This window comes from Musa acuminata, chromosome BXJ1-2 (assembly GCF_036884655.1).
Source record: "Musa acuminata AAA Group cultivar baxijiao chromosome BXJ1-2, Cavendish_Baxijiao_AAA, whole genome shotgun sequence".
Classification (NCBI taxonomy): domain Eukaryota; kingdom Viridiplantae; phylum Streptophyta; class Magnoliopsida; order Zingiberales; family Musaceae; genus Musa; species Musa acuminata.
Genome location: NC_088328.1, coordinates 25,990,052 through 26,012,661, shown reverse-complemented (window position 1 = coordinate 26,012,661; position 22,610 = coordinate 25,990,052). Strand labels below are relative to the sequence as shown.

General features: G+C 37.3%; 3 protein-coding genes across 3 annotated transcripts; 2 read left to right on the top strand and 1 right to left on the bottom strand.

The window, feature by feature from the left end:
• Window positions 1-320: 320 nt before the first annotated feature.
• LOC103975739 (PGR5-like protein 1B, chloroplastic) lies at window positions 321-6,584 on the bottom strand. The gene is made up of 11 exons (XM_009390800.3): window positions 6,328-6,584; window positions 6,102-6,217; window positions 5,899-5,995; window positions 5,685-5,785; window positions 4,936-4,992; window positions 3,641-3,717; window positions 2,872-2,923; window positions 1,966-2,076; window positions 1,775-1,872; window positions 1,605-1,676; window positions 321-591 (listed from the first exon to the last, which is right to left on the bottom strand). Exons 1-10 carry the CDS (start codon window positions 6,509-6,511, stop codon window positions 1,607-1,609), a joined length of 963 nt encoding a protein of 320 aa, XP_009389075.1. The 5' UTR covers window positions 6,512-6,584; the 3' UTR covers window positions 321-591; window positions 1,605-1,606.
• Window positions 6,585-7,718: 1,134 nt separating this feature from the next.
• On the top strand, window positions 7,719-18,768 carry LOC103975740 (calcium-dependent lipid-binding protein). The gene is made up of 11 exons (XM_009390801.2): window positions 7,719-8,102; window positions 9,357-9,458; window positions 10,324-10,374; window positions 11,094-11,214; window positions 12,103-12,221; window positions 12,394-12,492; window positions 13,770-13,850; window positions 13,940-14,025; window positions 14,959-15,184; window positions 16,805-16,972; window positions 17,982-18,768. The coding sequence occupies exons 1-11, from the start codon at window positions 7,998-8,000 to the stop codon at window positions 18,384-18,386; spliced, it is 1,563 nt and encodes a 520-aa protein (XP_009389076.1). The 5' UTR covers window positions 7,719-7,997; the 3' UTR covers window positions 18,387-18,768.
• Window positions 18,769-20,358: 1,590 nt separating this feature from the next.
• On the top strand, window positions 20,359-22,522 carry LOC135605444 (UPF0481 protein At3g47200-like). Its single transcript, XM_065095535.1, has one exon. It carries the CDS (start codon window positions 20,608-20,610, stop codon window positions 22,180-22,182), a length of 1,575 nt encoding a protein of 524 aa, XP_064951607.1. The 5' UTR covers window positions 20,359-20,607; the 3' UTR covers window positions 22,183-22,522.
• The last annotated feature ends 88 nt before the right edge of the window (window positions 22,523-22,610 follow it).

Genomic DNA, 22,610 nt, shown 5'->3' with positions numbered 1-22,610 from the left:
AAAAATAGATGTCAAATTTTCTCGCAAAGACGGGAAAAAAAAAATACTGCTTCTATCCGATTGATAAGAGATTAAAATTACATTAAATTGGGAGGGCTGCTGACGATCATCAAGCGTATGCAGAGATTAATAAAATAAAACAAAAGACAAATCATGTGGCTACATATTGCTTAATCAGGAAAGCAAACTCTAGCCCTTTTCTAAGCATGGTTCATAATCTTATTGCACAACTCAGTAATTTCAGATACCTGCACTACTGAGCCTCCAATAGCCAAACTATTGATGGTCCAAAGGTTCAGAAAAGAGAGGAAGCATTGGTGTAGGCAGACAGTAAGCTTTTCTTCTTTTCATCCTATTATATGATAAAGATCATCAGTAAATTTGCCGAATTTACACCTGATCTGTCTACCGAAGCAACTACAGTACTGAAGATAGATTATGACAGCGTTGATACATATACAATTATTCTTACACTGAACAACCTTCCATTCATTAGCAATACATCAATCTCACCAAGACTGTACATATGGGAAATTGGAGTTCAACATGCTTTTACTCTGAAGTTGCTTATCAGCAAGGCTGTTCTTGAAGCTGCAAAATAATTTTTGTATAAACAATAGATACACCTAGCAGATAATGCCATCAAGTTATTTAACTGCAAAGTTACTCTTGAAACTGCAAAAGAATCGTGCTAAAAATAGTATATACACCAAAAGATCAGTAAGACAGAAGAATCAAGGTTCTGATATGGCAATCGTGCTAGTTTCCGACAACACCACTGGTGTGAAACTGCTAAAAGATAATATGCTGAAGGACACTTGATGGAAGCATTAAGTTTTTCTTTAGACCATTGAAAAAAAATGCGTCACAAATGCAGGGGTATATAGTTTAATAGGAATGAAGGAGAAGTGTCTCATTCTCATTCCTCTAGGACAAGTTGCCAAAGTATATATATAAGAGGGAAAACTCAAAATTCCTGTTGCTGCCACCTCTAAACTAAAGCCCGTGCAACATCTTTTATCTCATTGGGTTCTTTAACTGCCAAACGTGAAAGGGACTGGTTGATTCTTGATTTAATATGCATCTCTTTCACTTCAGTCTGTTGGGAGCTTGGGAAGAAAATTGGCCTCGAATGTTAGTCAAGGAACACACACACATGTTGAGGCAAATTTGGGTCGAGTAAAGGGTGTGGTCATGGGCATGAACCATTGGCCATAAATCATGGAGCTATGCAACATTTAGGTTTCTAGGATTGTTTTGATTTACATCCTTTCTTCTTCTTCTCCACTGCTGTAGTTTTTGTTTTTCAAATTTCTATCGCAACAGTGATGAGTCACCATCTCCCTCCCACTATATTATGTTCGCCTCAGAGAGAATGCTTGGTAATGTTCTTGAGGTGGGATGTACTATGATACTTGCAAGAGGGACATGAAGAGATCATCTTCTGGATATATTGGATCCAGTTTTCTAGTATTATTTTCTGTTACACAAGTATATAGTATTAACATAATGTTCTACTTTAGAAATGGCAGCAGCAAGTTACCTATCCTAAATCTTGATGCCTTCTTAATGAGATATTAAAATCAGAAAGCTTTAAGGTTTACCTTCATGCTTCACTTGGCTCTGGGAGTGTAATCAATCGTGAATTTGAATCATACACCAATGCTGTGCCACAGCTGATACATAAAATCAGTGTTATTAATAAAATCAAGTAAATGAGAAAACCTCCTAGTGTCAGACATAAGTTCTGGACAAAACTACAAGTTAAACTCACTTTGAGCATTTGACTGTGTTTGTGGAACCACCACTAGGCACTGATAATAGAGTCCCAAAGAAAGAAACGTTTTCTGTACCACAGTTTGGGCAAGCACCCTATGTATAGAATTATAGAGTTTAGTTTCATGATAGAATTGATAATTATTCAAAACTCTTAAAAACTGACGAGCATAGTGATGATAGATGTACCTTCAAGATGAGAAAATCTTTCACGATGGCATTTGTGATTGCTTGTGATAACACAAATATTAGTGGTAAAGCAGCAAACCACGTAAAGATGAAACCATAGGGCTCTGGCAACTGCATCAGGACAATAAGAAAAAGGACAAAAAGCTGCTAAGACTTTATCTAATGTTTGCTCAAAATAATTAATGGTTTAAGTGAAGATTCTCCAGGATGATTACATGGTGTCCGAGTGACTTATGATTGTGCATGGACCAGTATTATAAATTACTAAAGCCATTTGAGAGCACAGCAGAAAATATATATTTTTTATGATCAATCAAGATGAATAGAAGCTCAAAAATAATAACTCAAGCAATCAAAATCAAAAGAAAGATTAATTGTGCCAGTTTTGAGATGATTCAATTAATTTAAATGTTAAAATCCATGTAATTGTTTTGAAGTGATATTGTCTTAAAAATGAGATACACATATAACAACACTATATTTATATCAAAAAGTCCAAAATAATTATAATTATATGGAATTTAATAAAAAAGACTAGAGGGCCATTATATATATGTGTGTGTGTCCAAACAAAAGATGTTGGGATCAACGAGGGCTCAAGTGCTTGACTAAGAGTGTATAGCAACTTATTGTATAATCATAGTGGTATCATAGACTAGGCCACCTTTTTTCTTCAGCAATTTGTCACCACACACGATGATGATGTGCTCTGGGATACCAAAGAGTCTCCAGTCTCACCATTTTTATATTAGCAGTTCTAAAATCTTTGGACAGAGTTCGCAAGTATGGCATGCTATTTAGATCAGTTCGCAAAATAGACATTAAGTCACATCAGCAGGTTGTCTTCCTAAGCTTGTGTGTAATGTTCCACCAAAAAGACACATCGAAGGCATGGAGGATATTTACCTCTAAAAGATATGTGATTTCAAAGCCTGTCAAATCATCTAAAAAGAAAAACCTGTTTGAACAAAAGTAGACAAGTTAGAAGTACCATTGCAGGCACCTGGTAAGTAAAGTATTACTACTGGTTCTTGATAATTATAAATTTGTGTCAGGTTTATGTTTGAAACAATGATATATCATGCTGTATTTGTTAAATCTTATACATTTCAGGTTGAAATGCAACATAAATCAGAGGATGTATTTTTCCACAAGCAACACAAGCCAATATTGATTCTGTTCTTTTTACATGTGTTCCTGTTTGAAACATATGCTAAGATCTCTTTTCTATTTTTTTCTTCTTTATGATAGTAAGGTATTAAAGATGCCTTAAAATGTCCTAAAACTCTTGCTATCATCTCAAAGTTTTGAAAGTGTAGCAATGTCAATTAAAAGTTCAACATCTCTACTCTAACAATCAAGTTAAAGTCAATTGATGGCGATTATCTACGAGTGCATATATGTACTTTTTATGTATGCAAAGATATAAGCTAAAGTTAAACTTAGAAGGATAAATATGAAATAACAAACTTTAAAGGAATTATATTCAATTTTTGTCTTTAAAGAAATAATTGCAATGCAAAAGTTTGATTAAGTTAAAATAATAAATGCATGAAAGATAACAGAATACAAATTATGACAATCATATAAAAATAATATCTTCAAGCACTTTCGAGATATGGGTACACTCGGTTATTATAAACTGACATACACTATGTGGACAGTTATCACTCACAGTGTAAGAGCAATAACAGCTGCAGGAACATTCAGCAGGAACATCTTGAAGTAGTCAACACTCAAGTCACTATAAACCTGCACAAATAACAAGATATATCCTTCATGAAATTTATTCACTGCTAGTTAACAGTGAAGATCACAAACCACTATAAATCTAGCTGATCTCAACATTTCTGAGCCCAACACCATTTCTCTAGGTTGTCCATTGCATATTGTACAAGAATTTAGATATTAGCAGTAAAAATCTTATTTGTTATCTTCTTATTATATCTTATTTGATAGTTCAATGGAGGACCAAAAGCTGTCTTCCTCAACTATTTGATGGTCCTCGAAAGGCTAGATGCAAGAAAAGAGAATTCTGTAGCAAGGATAAAATTACTTCCACCACTAATTCTCTTTTCCACCAAATTAATTTCAAGGCAGCATATATAACCAATTAACCACAACTACTTTATAAATGCTAACTGCATATGATCATTAAAATTGATGTATTTCAACTTAATAGCAATCATCGATGTCTAAGGTTGTTCTTCTTAATTATAACCCATTAGAACTCCAGTTTTCCCTTGAATGAAATCATAAGCAAAATAGCTATTCTTTTATACAATTTCTTTAAAAGATGTTGCAGCTACACAATCCTTTATAGAACAAACTACCACCTCTGGTGGATTGTTAATCAACATTGAATGCATGGTTCAGAATCTCACTGTGACTTTGTATATACCAAGTGGTACTGGCATATGAGCCAGTGCTTTTCACCTAGTCTGGTCCAGTTTGTAGGTTACTACTCAATAACTGCAGAAACTAGGTGATAAACCCACACATTGTTCTAGTTCTTTTTCATAATTTGACAGCTATTGCTGTCTTCTTAGCTTTTAATACCTCTATCTCTCGTGCCACTTGCTGCTTGCTGCTGCTCGTACCAATCCAGCCAGGTACCAATACCAAAATTTAAACCATGGTTGAATGTATAGGATTCTTAAGATTATGATCTCACCAACATATGTGGAAGAAAAAAGAAGAAAATAAGAAATTAAGATGAAATGAAATTTGTGGGATCCACTTAAGGAGCCATATCAGTGACACTATTCATTATTGTTTAAAGAAATAACTGAACACTCAACGCTTACTGTATATCAAGCTTATGATGAAACATGATAGGACCTGCAACAATCTACACATTCAAAATAAAAGAAACCAGGGAACAAATTGTTTTCTATAACAACTAAAAATATACAGGATTTGGTGATTAACAAAACTATTATCTGATTACAAAGGAAAAACTGAATATACCTTTCTGCTACGAAGACTGCATCGTGGACCCTCTTGTACAATATCACTTCCTTCTTTCTATAAGATATGAGAAAATAATTACGAAGTATAAGAAACAAGAGAAGAGGGAGACAAATTTCTGTACAACAAAGATATTTTTTTGTTGTAAAATTCATAGAGTGAATTCAAAACATAAAAATATGGTATGCATAACTGCAGTTGACTCGGTTGATATATTAGAGCTCTTTTATTTCTTTGAAATAGCTGTTATCATAATTTTATAAAAAAAAAAAATTCAATTCATGATTTTGAGTATCAAGGCATACTGACCACAATGACTGTACAATGCCAATCCAACAGCATACTAGACCATCTTACATATGTGTCAGTATCAACATATCATTTTCATTGGTGGAACAAAGTGTAGCATACAATATAGCTAGGTAGATACTGATCATGTAAGATTCTGATACAAGTACCACTACTAAAATTAAAATAATCAGTGTCTTCTAAAGTTTTTCTTAAGTTATGACAGTTAGAGTACACTAACTATGAATGAGAACACATTTAGCGAAGTGTAAAAATGTAAAGAAGTCGAGTTGAGCAATTTTTTTCCAAAACACAAGCAAAGAGTTCAAACAATTGCATTAGTGAGAGGTTCATGTGTTGGGAAGCCCTTTAATATCTTGATGTTATTTAAAAATTTAATTTTCCATTTGTTAGTTCTATTGCATCTAAAATGGATAGAACATAAGATTATGCAAGTGAACCTTCAATCGCAGCTTCAACTCATCGAATTCAGCATCTGTCATTATGGGGTTTCCAGACACGTAAGCCATCGAAGCTTCCAAAAGCTTCTGTTCATCTGGACCTGTTAACAATCATTAAAGCAAAAGCCACCGCATTCTTCAAGCCGAACAGAGATAACCAGCAACCAAAAGAGTGAAAAGACTTGCAGAACGAGATAGAAGACGAATGACATACTCAGCATGACCACACTGCTTCCTTCCCACATTAGCTCTTCCTTAAGATTATCGAATTCCTCATTTGACATGATCGCCTTCTTATCATAGTAGAATGACTGTGTCCAGGAGAAGGAAAAGGTTACCAAAATAAAACTAGTCGATGCACAACAATTACAGAAGTTGATCGATCGTATGATGATGTGTATAACGATGTAGAAGTACTTGTAGAGCTTGCAGGAATTCTTGTTCAAGCTCTCCTAGTGTCTTCTTGTCTTTCTTGTCTATGCTGCAGTACTGTAGGATTTTGCCGTCAACGATCTCATCATCCTGAACCTGACCTGTAACCAGATCTGAATGTGAGAAATCACGGAACCTATTCATCAACTTATTGTATAAAAAAATCAAGAAATGGTGATATCCACTTCTTTATCCACTCAAGAGCACTAACCTTGCTGGTCGGCTGTCGCCCTAAATCTCAGCGAGAGCCTTTCGAGGCCGCGATTGCAGCGGGACCGAAGCGGGGGCGCGAAGGCACGACGGCCGCGAGCGGAGCAGAGGGGAGGAGAGGAGGATGGGAGAACAGGGCGGCGAGGGGAGAGGAGCGACGACAGGCAGGCCATCTCGGTCGCCATCTCGGCTCGAGCGATCTCGGGTGCTTTGTGGGCGATGCGACGATGAGGGCGTCCATCTTGGCGTCGAGGGGATTACCGGGAGAGATAAGGAGTGTGGGGTGGACGCAACCTGTGGAGGACGAGAGGCGCACTGATACCGTATTTGGTTGCGAATCTGCTGTTGTTTTGACGCTCTCTTCCCGCGCACCTCCAACCGTCCATCCATGTCATCTTTCAATCTCGACCGTCGATATTTTTAATAAAATTATATATCGAAAATTAATTTGATCATATTAAGGTAGGCTAATTATAGATTAGCCCTTTAGCATCTCAGTCTTATGCATATTTAAAAGTTAGGATATATATACTTATAAAAGTAAAATATTTAATCTTATTTTTTATTCTAGGAATCGAAATGTTAAAGATAACTAATTATAAAAATAATCTATAATTATTCTTATTAAAACTGATTTTAAACTCATCCTCTCAATTTGCTCTTTAGATATGGATATGATGCTGGCGACGAGCATTATGGTGTTCCGTAAAGCTTAGTTCTTATAAATATATTAAGAATATATAGTAAAAAGTTTAAAATATTAAAAATCATAATATCAAAAAATATTATAAATATAAAAAAATTATCCATGTTAAATAACACATGATAAAATTTCGATAGTAATTATAATCACCCAATTCAAAATCAATTTTTTGATGATATATAAGAGATGGTTTATTCAACATGATTGTCATCCCTTACTTTTATATATTTATAAAAGTAAAATATTTAATCATATTTAAAAGTTAGGATATATATCTAAGTGATGGATTAAGGACATCCGTTGCCTCTTTTGCAGACATTGACCCAATTTCATCGGAGGAGCCCATCTTTGGCACCTTCTCATTGGCTGATGCAAGCGATCTATTCCTTTAGTAAGATCTTATATATGATTTTTGTATTTATCTGTCTAAATTTGAGTTATATATATATATTTAAATACAATTAAATATATAATTACGGATATTTAAAAATATTTAACAACTTTAAATTAGCGCTTCCGTTGTTAATATTGACTAATAGTTTTAATTGATTAATTGATACAAATTAACCACATTAATGTGCGTGTATATATATGTAAGTTTTTTACTTGTAGAAGGAAATATGTGATAATAAATACAAAATTCGATTAATTTGGAAGGATAATAGCTTGAGTGCGTGACCTCTCGTTTTCTGAGGTGGGTCCCGTACAACTCACACACAGTCGTCTCGTCTCCCTCGTTCTTGTGACCCTCTCGGATTTCTTGCTTCTTTTCTTCTTCTTCTTCTCCGTCACTCTCTCTTTGCTTGGGTCGATTTGTAACCTCCGATTCCGTTCGGTTTCTTCTTAGCGCGGGATCGGATGCGCCAGTAGTGCTGAATGGAATCCTTTCTCGTTTGAGAGGCAGCTTTCTTGCGACCGGGATCAGTGTTGCAGGAGAAGAGAGGAGCGGAAAGAGGGCCGGAGGCGACATGGGGCTGATCTCTGGTTTGGTCATGGGGGCGCTGGTGGGGATTGCGTTGATGGCCGGTTGGAGTCGGATGATGAGACGCCGCAGCACTAAACGCATCCTTAAGGTGCGAGATTTCTTTTATTTTTGACATTTACTTTTCTTGGTCGGTTCTTGTTTGCCCATTTTCTTGACCTAATGTTTGCATGGGAAGTTGCCATACTACTGTTGGGATGCTTGATTTGCGCGATGTTCTGATCAGGCTCTTTCGGATCTAGTTTAGATGGTTGCCAATTGAACTAAGATTGACACTGGAATTAGGGCTTGCAGGTTGACTAGGATTATAACTTGGAACTTTTTTGACTGAACGAGTGTGCGTTTGACCTGAATTGTTTTCTGGCAACAATCCAACTGTACATAAGTCAAATGAAATTAAAGGTTACGATTTTTTATTATGATCTTTTGGTTGTGACTCTTTGCAGCTTATTTCTGTAAATTCCATGCAATTCAAGTGTGGTATAATTTAGAATGAAAGGAGCATAGAAATGGTTTAATAGCACCCTAACAATAACATCGAACTTTTATTTTGATTGCAATTTCTGGTTAAATTTGTTTTTTGTTTAACACAAATAAAGTTTTATTACTGGCAACAATCTGGAATTAGGGCTTGCAGGTTGACTAGGATTATAACTTGGAACTTTTTTGACTGAACGAGTGTGCGTTTGACCTGAATTGTTTTCTGGCAACAATCCAACTGTACATAAGTCAAATGAAATTAAAGGTTACGATTTTTTATTATGATCTTTTGGTTGTGACTCTTTGCAGCTTATTTCTGTAAATTCGATGCAATTCAAGTGTGGTATAATTTAGAATGAAAGGAGCTTAGAAATGGTTTAATATCAACCTAACAATAACATCGAACTTTTATTTTGATTGCAATTTCTGGTTAAATTTGTTTTTTTGTTTAACACAAATAAAGTTTTATTACTGACCATACCCTAATTTGACAAAATCCTCTTGATCAAACATTCTATTTCTTCACCTAGTTCTTTGGGTCACTTAGATGCCACAACTTGGTTATGGAAAGCAGCCTAACTTTTACCCCTGGTTTGCACCCATAGGTGTCTATGTTATGTCTCCATCTGGGTATGAATATTTGATATATTGGTATAGATTTATATTTGCGCTCATAGGTGTGTCTATGTTATGTCTACATTGGAATATGACTATATGGTATCTTGATATAGATTTGTATACATATTGTAGCTCTGTATCGGTGTTATGATCGTTTACATAAAGACCATTATGCTTCTTAACATAAAATAGTCTAGGAATTGAAAAGGTTGGCTATATGCTGTTTCTTACATTTCCTTCTCTTCAGGCTGCTGATATAAAGCTTCTAGGGTCTTTGAGCAGAGATGATCTGAAGAAACTTTGTGGTGACAATTATCCTGAATGGGTTTCATTCCCTTTATACGAACAGGTTAGTGCAATGTGATCCTCACTCTGTATTTCGCTGATTTTTTTATGTGGCATGGATAGTTTTAGTCATTTTAGGTATCTAAGGATAGGTTTGTAATAGTATTCTGAAATAGTCAAGCAATCTATTCATAAAAGGTTTGAATGGTCTCTGGAATATATAATGTTTGCAGATTATAAGGGTAAAACAGATGAAATTGAAAACTAGAGTATACATGGGATGCTAAATTACAACAACAGTGAGAAGTAGCTCACAGAATAAGTATAGACAAAAGAATTTTTTTTTGTAATTTTGATCGTAAAGGATGGATTTAACTTTTTGATGCCACAATATAATTAGATAGATTGATATTTTAAATTCTCTTGACACGGGCTAACTCAAAACAATGGCTGTTATATGTACACGTTGTATCTCATTCATCAGCTTGAAGGGAGGTTGGACTATTTGATACAGTAGGCATGAATTTTTTTTAAAAAAAATTATCTGTATCAAAAGAAGATGCCAGTGAATTCTCCCTTCTGAAAACTAGGATCTGTGTAAAGAATTGACCGACCTTTGAGGATTTTGGCATTCCTTGCATCTGTCTTTGCCACATCAGGATTGTCTGCTTTTCTATTCCTATATCCTTTTCTTCCTCCCCTATTTTTCACTTGTTATTTTTCTTCTTACTTGCAATTATTTCATTATTTGAATAAAATAAACTGGTATTTCTAGCCTTGCCTTGAAAAGGGGGCTACTTATTGCAGAAAAGAGTCCTTGTAAAGTATGTGTATTTTCTCACACATCATCCCATTGTACATATTATCTGGTTTTTTTTTTTCGTTTATTGACTTTGATAATGACTTTTTCTTGTTTATGGCTCCTACAGGTGAAATGGCTAAACAAGATGTTGGCTAAACTGTGGCCTTTTATTGCAGATGTAAGCTAAGCTACATTTCCTAGTTATTATTGTACCTCTGTTGTAAGCTCTGAATTCATCAACCTATTTTGCTTTCTATTTATGAGAGGTTATTTGGAGGTTAGCTACCTCCATTCTCATTCTTTCTATATGCACTTATTATCTAATTATTTACTTTTTTTTCTGAGGGCTGAAACAAGAAAATTTTGTATGTGAAATCGAAACTTGCTCTCTGTATGTTGGCACTTGTATATGTATATGCCTGATGACTATTGACTTAAAATCCGGGAATTTGGAAACATGGAAATAGATATGAAAGAGAAACACATTAATGAGTTCATGTCCATATTATAGTGCCAGTTAAATTGTTGTGTGAGCAAATAAATTTTTAAATGGTATTGCCAAGGGAGTATATGTTCACAAAGAAACAAATATAAGTGCATAGAACCAACCACAAACATGCAGTATTTAAACTCTTACAGCTTTCATTCTTTAACTTCATTATATTGTTATCCTTGGTGCTAAACAAGGTTCAAAATTTTGGAGTTAATGTGAACTTAGTCTAATTGCTCTTTAGGTGTGGATCAGTTTATGATAGGTTTGAGGCAGTTTCTTCATGCCAGTAAGCTATAAGAGATGCGGTCTTTGCACATTTATCCTTATTTTTGAGCCAATAGTAAGTTAAATTGATCTAACAATTCTGCTTGCAAGCTAACTTTGTAAATTTTATATGGTCTTAGGCAGCAACAATGGTAATCAAGGATACAGTCGAACCATTACTGGATGACTATCGACCACCAGGAATATCTTCGCTAAAGTTCAGCAAGCTATCACTTGGAAATGTGCCACCAAAAATTGAAGGTTCGTATAGGAAGCAGTACCGAGTATGCAGTCCTTGACTGGTGTAACTTCAACGAATTGTGCCTGTGATTGTTCACTGATATAACTTTGCTGGTGCTTAATAGGTTAAAATGATCTTATTGTATTGTGTCTTTGTCTGATTACTCAAAATATGATGTTCATATTGTTATTTTTGTTGACTTCTGCAATGAAATATTATATATTGTTTATGTTTTGGCAAACCGTTAAGATTCTTCTCTTCACAAAGAAGTGATATGAAATAATGTCATAGGTTAAAAATGGTTTTATGCATGCTTGAAAGGGTATATATGACTGTTTTCTAGGCTTCAAGAGCACATGTTGAAAATTGCAACCCTTGCAGGAGTGTAGCAATCTGTCCATTTAAGCTTGGTTCCTAGCATATGTATGGCTATTGCTAATACATTAATTCAGCTTTAGTAGAATGCTCTTATCTTAAATTACTATCTCCCACTGGCTTATAATGTTTGTGATTTATGCTTCTTGTTTTAGTTTTTTCTTATGGAAGATCCGAGATTTATGGGATATGCTTTTACTGTTTTTAAGCTTCTTGGTTCAGCTAACTAGCTACAGAGTCAGTGTCTTTTGCCTATCTGCCTCTTCTTGGTGCAGGGAATCAGTATCTTTTGCCTGTTTGTTACTTCTTGGTTTGCATTTAGTGACATCAATTATAATGTTGTTGTTTCATTGAATTAGTTCGGAGTTCTAGAATATGTATTCTCTTTTTTTCTCACATGTAACTACTGTGATGTTTTCTGTTTTAATTATGAATGAGAAAACTATGATTCTGTCATGACTATAGTTTTTATAGAATAGCTGGTTTGCCTATCATATTTTACGGTGTATTTGATGTATTTATATTTTCCAAAGGCATCCGAGTTCAAAGCCTCAAGAAAGGACAAATTATAATGGATATTGATTTCCGATGGGGTGGAGATCTGAGCATAATTCTTGCAGTTGAAGCACTTGTTGCTTCCCTGCCTATTCAGGTTAGTTTGTTTGGTTGTAATATAGAAGCAAAAACCTAGAATTGTATTATGTTTTGGTTTTATTGAATTTCCATTACTTGATATTCATGTGTTCTAGTAGAAATTGTGTTGTGCTTGATTGACAGTTTGGTGCAGATGAGATTTACATTCTACTTAATTTTTATGGTTGTAGTTGAAGGATCTTCAGGTCTTTACTGTAATACGTGTCATTTTTCAACTTTCTGAAGAGATACCCTGCATTTCTGCTGTTGTTGTAGCACTTCTTGCTGAGGTATGTTTAGAATTATTGGCTTTTAGTTATTCAAATTTTTACTGATATCGACTTATATGTTTTCCCTTATTTTTTTATAAACTTCTTATGAATGAAGAAAACCAAGTTTTTATGAAAGTTTGGTATATGCTCAATTGCTCAAAGCTTTTAATATGCATCAATCGATAAGGGATACATTCACATATAATGTGAGTATCAAACAAAATTTTCTTTTAAATTCTTCAGTTCATTGTGATTTCATTAGTTGATTAGAATGAGTTAAGCAAAGAGGAGACAGAATTTTTTGTCTGGTAAATCTTGTTCTGTGCAAAGGAGTCATAATACCAATTCACTGCTGTAATTTGAAAATTTGAAATTTAATCATTAACTATGGAATCAAACTATACCATCTTGAAGCCACTAAAATGCCATTCAATTTCTACTTTTGCTTATCTGCTATTCAGATGAATCATTAATACATCTATTGATTGTTGATGTCATAGCTTAAAGTCGCATAGTTTTTCCCAATACATGTTGTGACATACCAAGAAAAGCTGTGCAATCATGATGTTTTGAATCAGCTATAGTTTTTGGCCACTTTTAAATGATCTTTGTTATCTTTGTAGGTTGCAAAACATTTTTAGTACCTCCAGTGCTAGTATCTATGTAAACATTGAAAAAGTTGCAGACAGTGACTATACTATTTATTAGCATTTAGACGATGTCCCATTTCAGAAATCCATGTTACTTTATTGAAAATTGAAATGGTCATTTGTCCCCCTAAATTTCATTCTTAAACTTAAAATTTACATCAGGAATGCTAATACTGTTAATGCTAATTGTGTAATTAAAGATATTCCACTGCATGAGGCTCCTACTGACCTGTGGCCTAGGGAAGTTCAATATATGTTGTCAGGGCTGATCTTATACGATGAAGAAATTAGTGTAGAAGTAGGTTCAATGCGTGATGTTAGAGTTGGTCTTACGCAAGAAAGAAATTGGTAGATTATTGATGTTAGGTAGATGACTGGACATATGCAAAAGATATTCGGCTATAATAGGTGGTCATTGTTACAAAAGGATCGTCATATTTTAAGCCCTTTCTCATCATAGATGACTAACTAATGTTTCAGAATAACTTATATGCTCAACTAGCAGGTTTCGATCTTTGTCTCTGGCATCTGCAATAAGTTTACATAAATTTTCAATTGTTTGTCTGGAAACTTTTCTGGAAAGCAATGATGCTTCGAGCTTTTTGGCCTTCAATACCTACAACAACTACAATCTTTTCCTTTCAGCCAAAGCCCAGAATAGATTATACATTGAAGGCTGTGGGAGGGAGTCTTACTGCTATTCCGGGGCTTTCAGACATGATTGATGTAAGTTTAAACTGATCATAGCTGTAAAAGTTTCATTTGCAAGTTTGTGTTCAATGACTATCTAAATTACTTTGAACCTTGTTATGTAGGATACTGTGAACTCAATAGTTTCCGACATGCTTGAATGGCCCCACAGAATTGTTGTTCCACTCGGTGGTGTAGATGTCAATACTAGGTAACTATTTATGTTCTTCCTACTTTAATCATGCTATTTCAGTTTGAATACAGTGAATGGTTTATATGTTTCAAACATCATTTAAGCTGATCTTACAAAGTTTTTCTTACCATCTTCAAATGTCTTCTGTCTTTCAGAGTATATTATTTCCTTTGGAGGGACTATTTAGGGTTATTTGGTTGCTATGAACTCAAGAGACTGGAATTACTATGATATTAAATGATTTTTGGGGTACATTTTAAAGCTTATTTCATGCTACCTTCCAGGCTTTTATCAAGATTCTTCTTTGGAGGCACACAACTAATCGGATTTTGTTAAACTGAACTTTCAACAATTGCTTGTCGAATTTTCTTTTGTAAATTCAGTTTAATATATGAATGTTCTATTTATGGTATTATCAGTCAAATTTATTATCTTGTGAAATTTATTAAAGATTGAAACAATTGTGTTGCTGGAATTTTGGTTTGCTAATTGTATCAATATCTATAAAGTTTGAGTATGAGAGTTACTGTCTATCGACCATCTATAACATGTATTTATAGAATGATGAATCAAGTATATAATTTGGTATTTTGCTTTAAAAGTTTTATTTTTTTTTTCATTTTGCTAACATTTACTAGCTAAGCTAAATCACTAATCATATCACGTGTGGCGGTATTATTGACTCTTTAACCTCTACTTAGGCAAATATTACTCCTTGAAGTGATTCTTTTTAAATTCTCATCCTTTAGACCCTTTATACCTAAGGGATCTCCACATGGTTGCTTGTTTTTTTTTTATAAGACAACCTACATATAAATGGCACATTTTCTAAGTTTGTACAGAGAACTGGGCTATCCTTTTGTTTTGCTATGTTTTTACCTCTTTTAACATTTTATGCTTATTAAGCTCCCTGTTGGAATGATCTTGTAATTTGCTTGCTCTGTTGTGCAGTGAACTAGAGCTTAAACCACAGGGAAAGCTCACAGTGACCGTAGTGAAAGCAAATAATCTAAAGAATCTGGAATTAGTTGGAAAATCTGATCCATATGTGGTTTTATATGTCCGCCCCATGTTCAAGGTTAAAACAAAGGTTGTTGATGACAATCTTAATCCTGTATGGAATGAAACTGTTGAACTGATTGCTGAAGACAAGGAAACACAATCTATTATCTTTGAGGTACATTGTTGAATCTCTCGTTTCTTTAATTTTAAGATTTTAGCTCATTGCAAAGTACAGAAGAGAGCATTTGATACAGATGCACATCTGAGCTCCAATTCCTCAAGGAGGTGAAAAGGAGAAATGGACATGTTTAGTAGAAAAAATAATAATTTCTGGTAGATAGTATAGAATACATTATGCAGCAATTTGTGACAACATGAATAACAGAAGATGTGTTCAAAAGCTTCAATAAAGAAAAGGTTCACTTTTAATGTTCACATTGTAAGTCGCCCTTATTGTGGAAATTTGAATGCTACTTAATATTCAAAACCTATGGTCAAAAGTTCCAAATCATCCAGTTTATGGATATGTACCTACTACATGGATAAATATCCTATCACAGATTGTAGGGTTGGATGCTGTATTGAGGTGATGATAATCTTTCTTCTGTTTTAGCTATTATATGTCATCATTTTATAGCAGAAGTCTTTCATTTTTTTAATGGTCAAGAAAATTTTGGAGATTTTTTTGAATAAGCCTTCATAATTGATTCTTTTTGGAGATCGTTTTCCTTTTCCTTTTTTTTTTGTTCTAAACATGAATGATTTGATTAATAATGTTGTTTCAATTTTTTAAAAATATGTCAAAGTGGTTTTGCATAGTAATGAATGTTGTTGTTTTGTTAATATGATCTATAATAGAAAAATATATAAATAAAATTTGAAAGTAAATCCTTACTATTTATTTGGACTTTTGAACCCATGACTGATGCATCTTGAATATATTAAAATTAGATTTTTTTTTTCCTATAGGGCAAAACAGTTTAATTTTGACTTAAAAGAAACAACTAAAATGATATACATTTTGAAGTATCCAACATGTCCTTTGGTGTTCTGTGGAATGTTTTTGTAAACTCGGCTTATTGCTTCACATTGGCATTCATCCCACTTGACAATTTCATGATATCTTTCTAATCCTCAAATGCATTTATCATTAGAATTATCCACTAGTGTGAGACAGTTTGTTACCTCTCATCTCTGGCTTTAATCTTATTGTTGTCCTACCCTCTGTTGCAGTATGTATAATTGTATTTGAAAAGGAAAAGGATCAGTTTCTTGGTTGATTTGTGTGGTAGCTGCATTATTTTTACACTGAAAATTACTTAGCATTAGTGGACCTCAGTTTTTTCAATATAAAATGACTCTTTGAATTGATATGACTCAGTTGACAACCATGGATTAATCTTGGTGCTGCTAGTTCAAATGTAATATTTTTGGCTCAGTTTGGGTTGTAGGTCAATCCTCCCCATCCTGACCTGCTGCCCAAGATGTGATGTACCAACTACCAACATCCTTAGCCCCAAGCCACTAGTTCTGGTTAGGATGTGATGGTCAAGTTCTGGAACAGCCAAATCAAGTTACAACTGTACAATCATCAATCTTAGAAAAGTCAAAGCGAACAAGAGTAATTAATCTTCCATAATGCCTATAAATGGACCTTATCGGCTTTTCCAATTTGCTTTAATTTAGCTATTCTTGATAATCCTTCATGATTCAGCACTTTCTTGTACTAAAAGAAACACTTTCCTCTTTGTAGTAGAAACCAATTTAGATTAATGGTTACTGGATCATTTTACAGGTTTATGATGAAGACAAGATTCAGCAGGATAAGAAAATGGGCATTGCAAAGTTATCTTTGAATGAATTGGAACCTGAAATCTCAAAGGAAATTGAGCTAAGTTTGCTTGCATCACTAGATACACTAAAGGTTAAGGATAAGAAGGACAGAGGGTCCCTTACAATAAAGGTCTGTGAATTTTTAGATGCTTTTCCACTTGTTGCTCTCTTCAATTATGACAATCAATGTCATGATATTATATTCTTCATATCATAAGCGTTTGTTACCATGTTAGAAAAGAGTTTTCAGTATTATGTGTTGTCCAGGAAACTTCAGGCTAAACAAGTCCAATTGAAGAATGGATTTATGAATTGTATGTCGTTATGCAATGGCTTTTGGGATTCAGGATTTTCATTTCATGGTAGGGAGTATGCTGATGCCTTTTTGGCATGCACACGGTGGTGGTTGGTATGATTCTGTGCTGCACTTGTTGATGCAATTCATGCTGTGCCTGTGGGCATGCCCTTGTGCACATACGCCGAAATTTAGCTGAAGCATATGTTGGCACCTCCATCATGGTTAAGTGTGGTGTGCATGGACAACTTGGTGACATGATATATTTCAACCATGCCACCACAATTTTTGCTTCCATAACATGAACGCAGTACGGTACACGGGGAGAACAGCATAGTTTAGTGTTTGTATATTGCTTATGTTGGGTGAGCATATTTGTATCATTTATATCCGTCAGTTGCAGGATTATGACATTCAGGTAAAAGAGTTGGGTCTTTATGGTGAACCTCAAATAGGTTGGTTGGATCAAAGGATGAGAATTTTACTGGACTGCCATAAGCACTAGTTTCTGTAACATGCATTTTTCAACTCTTCTTTTCGAACAAATTATAACCTAACCATACTGTTCTATATCCCTTGTAGGTCAAAAAGAAATTACAAAAAAGAACTTTACAATTTTATTAAAATCTGAAACAAACAGTTATAATTATATCATGTGCAGAATTTTGTGCCATCTGTAGTATTACTGGTTTGTTTTAATATCTTCCTTTGTCTGATCATACATACTATGTTCATTAGTCTTTTGAAGAAAAAAATAATTATGCTACATAAAGCATTCTAATAATCTCCTTGTACTTGTTTGTGACCCTGGGTCATCTGTGATGATGTTTCTGATGATCCTCAGGTACTATACCATCCATTCACCGAAGAGGAACAGCAAGCAGCACTGGAAGCAGAGAAGAGGATTTTGGAGGAGAGGAGGAAGATGAAGGAAGCTGGGCTTATTGGGAGCACAATGGACGCGCTTGGTGGGGCGGCCTCCTTGGTTGGCTCAGGGGTTGGGTTGGTCGGTACAGGCCTTGGAGCAGGTGTGGGCTTGGTCGGCACGGGCATTGGAGCAGGCGTCGGTCTAGTTGGATCAGGGCTCGGCGCTGGTGTTGGGTTGGTAGGAAGTGGCCTTGGTGCTGTTGGCGGTGGTCTGAGCAAAGCTGGGAAGTTCATGGGTAAAAGTGTGACAAGCCAGTTCAGTAGCTCGAAGAAGAACGGTAGCAGCTCTCCCGTCGTGCCAGGTGACGGAAATGCAAGCTAGCCTGAGCAGCTGTAAGCTTAAATAGCTCATAGTGTGCATTTGCATGGTTTGCATCATCGCATATAATTAATTGTTCGAGCTTGTGAGAGTGTTAAGTATGTCATCTACTTCAGTTTGTTACGTCTATCCTTGAGATGGAACTCATAAGAAGAATGTATCATTGTGTGCTCTGTGGTGCCATTCCATGAGAATGTTACTCCACAGAAAAGATCAGAATCAGACCATGTTAAAGTGTCTTGATATCATTGAAAAAGAGCAGGTAATTATTGTGTGCTCTGTGGTGCCATTCCATGAGAATGTTACTCCACAGAAAAGACCAGAATCAGACCATGTTAAAGTGTCTTGATATCATTGAAAAAGAGCAAGTAATTATTGTGTGCTACATATTTGCCAATAGTTTACTATTTCTGGAGTTGTACTACTTCTTTTTTAGAATAATTTACTATTTATAGAGTTGTATTACTTTTATTACTAATGTTACTCTCATATGTAGGTCATGAGAAACCAAATAAGTTCAAGCGATGCTGCCTCACTAAATGGATGAGGGTTTCTTAAGGTACGAATCCTGCTCTATATTATATATCACTCGATGTAGGATTTCATGCCAAATCATTAATTTGCGTAGTATAAAGATTTTTTCCTCACCATAAATGATACTATCCTAAAAGATTATACTGAAGCTAGAGCCCAATAATTAGATTGGGTCAACCCTAATTCTTAGTAGACCCCATATTTGTTGGATAGGCACACAGTTTTTGAGTCCTCGTGAATCACGAGACTTCACATTGGAAATCTTGACCTTCCAACTGCACATACAATATCTTAATCACCTGACTGCCTTCTCTTAAAACATAATGCTTGCCCATGTGGAACTTGTTATCATATATAATTAGAGAAAGAGGGAGGGTTTTCTAGCAGATATTATATATAGTGGTTCAAATGCTTTGTGTCGAACGAAGAGGTGGGAATGTGGATAGGAAGAGGCTGTTCAACCACCACCAAATGGCACCGAGCGTCTTGTTTTAGTCGTTCATATTTATCTAAATGTGAGTTCAATCCCACATGCCACAAACAGGGTAATATATAAAATAGACGACGATTGCCCCACCTACATGAGGATTTCAATAATGTTGTAGTGACCGTCCTTTTGTGTCTTCAATGATGTTGCGTTTGTGTATCCATCTTAAAATTATTGCTGCTTGCCTTGGTGTGATAGTTGGGAAATTGCACTGCATCATATCATGTATACTTTGATTGATCGACAACAATAATTCACTTCTTCCCTTGTATTTTAAATGTATACAAGGGGGTAAAATTAAAATAACAATATTTGACTAGGAAAACCAATCCGATAGTTTTGGAACTAATTCACTTCTTCACTGTTACCTGCAAATATTTAGGAAAAGGAAAGGTTTCACACTACATGCTATAAGTCTCCTTCCAGCTGTGTGAACGTTCCAACTCATCATCACAAGCAGCTGTATCACACTTTATTGTTCCCGATGGTTGCCCCTAAAATTACCACACCAAGTTTGTGTCAGCCCCACAAATGCTCAGCCGGTGGGTCCCACATGGACCCCACACATCGGTTTTGTGATGCCTCTTCATTGAGTAGACGACAAGCAAACGATTATAATTGACTCAAACATTTTCCATGTCAAATGAGACTTTTAATTATTGTTCCGTGAAATCTTTTTGTTACAAAAATATCAATTAATGAAAAATACGAATGTGTTCGTAGTCAAATTACTGAATTAATTAATAGAACCATTTGGTTGGTCTGATAGGACTGTTCTGAAACCCAATTTGGTACAAACTGTATTAAAATAGCAGTCAACATAGAAAGGTTTTACGAAAGCAATTTGATCCAAATTGAAAGAGCGATGGAAATGCCCAATCATCGTCCTCTATCAATTACCATTGAACATTGAGCTTTGGCACCTAACATTCCTAATTTGATACCTTCGGAACATGATCTACGACACCAGCAGTCAATTACTCCTGTAACAATCAATCTGAATCCAAAGTCCAAAAGATTTGAGCTGGTGTTGCAGCCACAAGCAGGTCATCACCCTCCATGATCTTAGATCACACTGTAATCTAATAGCACTTGCAGGCCATCATCTTCTTGTACTAGTAGCAGTAGCATTAAGAAAGCAAGCTAAGGAGACCAAAGAGAGCCTTTTGAGAGAGAGAGAGATCACCGTCGGCGTCGTCATCCATGGTTGCAGTCTTCAACAAAGAGTTGCTGGGTTGGTATCTGGTGACCCTCAAGCTCAACGAGACTGTGCAGGCCAACCTTCCCAGATCGCAGCCCAGCACCCCCGGCACGCCGTCCAGGCCTCCGCCGCTTCTCCTCACACGGGGTGAGCCCATCCAGGAGGAGGATGAGGCCGCCACCGCGGACGCCGCTCCGCCGGAATCGGAGTGGGTGATCTCCATCCGGGAGAAGCTGAAGCAGGCCTGGAACGACGAGGCGGGCGTGCCGTGGATGAGGTACTCCATCTACCGCGTGCCCAAGTCGCTGCGCGAGGGGGACGAGAAGGCGTACATGCCCCAGGTGGTGTCCATCGGCCCCTACCACCACGGCAAGCGCCGCCTGCGCGACATGGAGCGACACAAGTGGCGCGCCCTCCACCGAATGCTCCGCCGCACCGGCGGTGACGTCCGGGTGTACCTCGACGCCGTGGGCGCCCTCGAGGAGCGCGCCCGCGCCTGCTACGAGGGCCCCGTCGCCTTCAACGACAACGAGTTCGTGGAGATGATGGTCCTCGATGGCACCTTCGTCCTCGAGCTCTTCCGGGGGGTGGGCGCCGCCGGGAAGGGGTTCAAGGAGCTGGGCTACGCCCGCAACGATCCCGTGTTCGCCATGCGCGGCACGATGCACGGCATCCAGCGCGACATGATCATGCTCGAGAACCAGATCCCCCTCTTCGTCCTCGATCGCCTCCTCGGTCTCCAGATCGGCCAGCCGGAGCAGCACGGCCTCGTCGCCCGCCTAGCCATCTGCTTCTTCGACCCCCTCATGCCCACCGACGAGCCCCTCCGCAAGAACCACCGCGCCATGTCCGAGTCTTCCTCCACCACGCGCGCCGACGCCTTCGACCCGCTCACCGAGACCGGCCTCCACTGCCTCGACGTGTTCCGGCGCAGCCTCCTCCGCATCGGCCCCAAGCCCACGCCCGGCCTCTGGATCAAGCGCTGGTCGAACGCTCGCCGCGTGGCCGACCGCCGCCGGCTGCAGCTGATCCACTGCGTCACGGAGCTGCGGGAGGCCGGCATCAAGTTCCGCCACCGCAGGACGGACCGTTTCTGGGACATCGAGTTCAAGGACGGGGTGCTCAAGATCCCCCGCTTGCTGATCCACGACGGCACCAAGTCTCTCTTCCTCAACCTCATCGCCTTCGAGCAGTGCCACTCCGACTGCACCAAGGACATCACCTCCTACGTCATCTTCATGGACAACCTGATCAACTCGGAGGAGGACGTCAGCTACCTCCACTACCGCGGCATCATCGAGCACTGGCTGGGAAACGACGGCGAGGTCGCCGACCTCTTCAACAAGCTCTGCCTGGAAGTGGTCTTCGACTTCGACGACAGCTACTTGTCGGGATTGTCGGAGAGGGTGAACAAGTACTACAACCACCGGTGGAACACCTGGGGGGCAAGCTTGAAGCACAGGTACTTCGGCAATCCCTGGGCTATCATCTCCTTGGTCGCCGCCGTCGTCCTGCTGGTGTTGACCTGTGCGCAGACCTTCTACTCTGTCTACGCCTATTACTGGCCGCCTCAATGAGGCCGCAGCAGAGTCGCAGATCGACTCAATTTGCAGCAGTCATTCCCATCATCTTTCTCGGTTCGCAAGTGATCGTTTTTACTGTGTTAAGATTGTCGAGTGAAGGAGAAGGAACTATAGCACATCTTTTTTTATGTATCTCATTCCTGAGAACATGGCATTACTCTGTTCATCTGAGAATTGTCAGGAAACAGAGGGAGTGGTCAGTGCATTTCCAATACAGAATATGTTTGATTGGACATCTTGGTCGTTTGAGGCTGCACCTTTGGTACATTCTCTTTGGCCTTCATCACGAACAAACTAATAGTCTTGAGGATAATTTACACAAGTTGATGTTGCTTCTTCTTGTCCAAGGAATCCTCTTTGTAGCTTCTGTGACAGATTTCTAACGCTTTTCCCGAGCATATTAGACATCTGACTTAACTGTT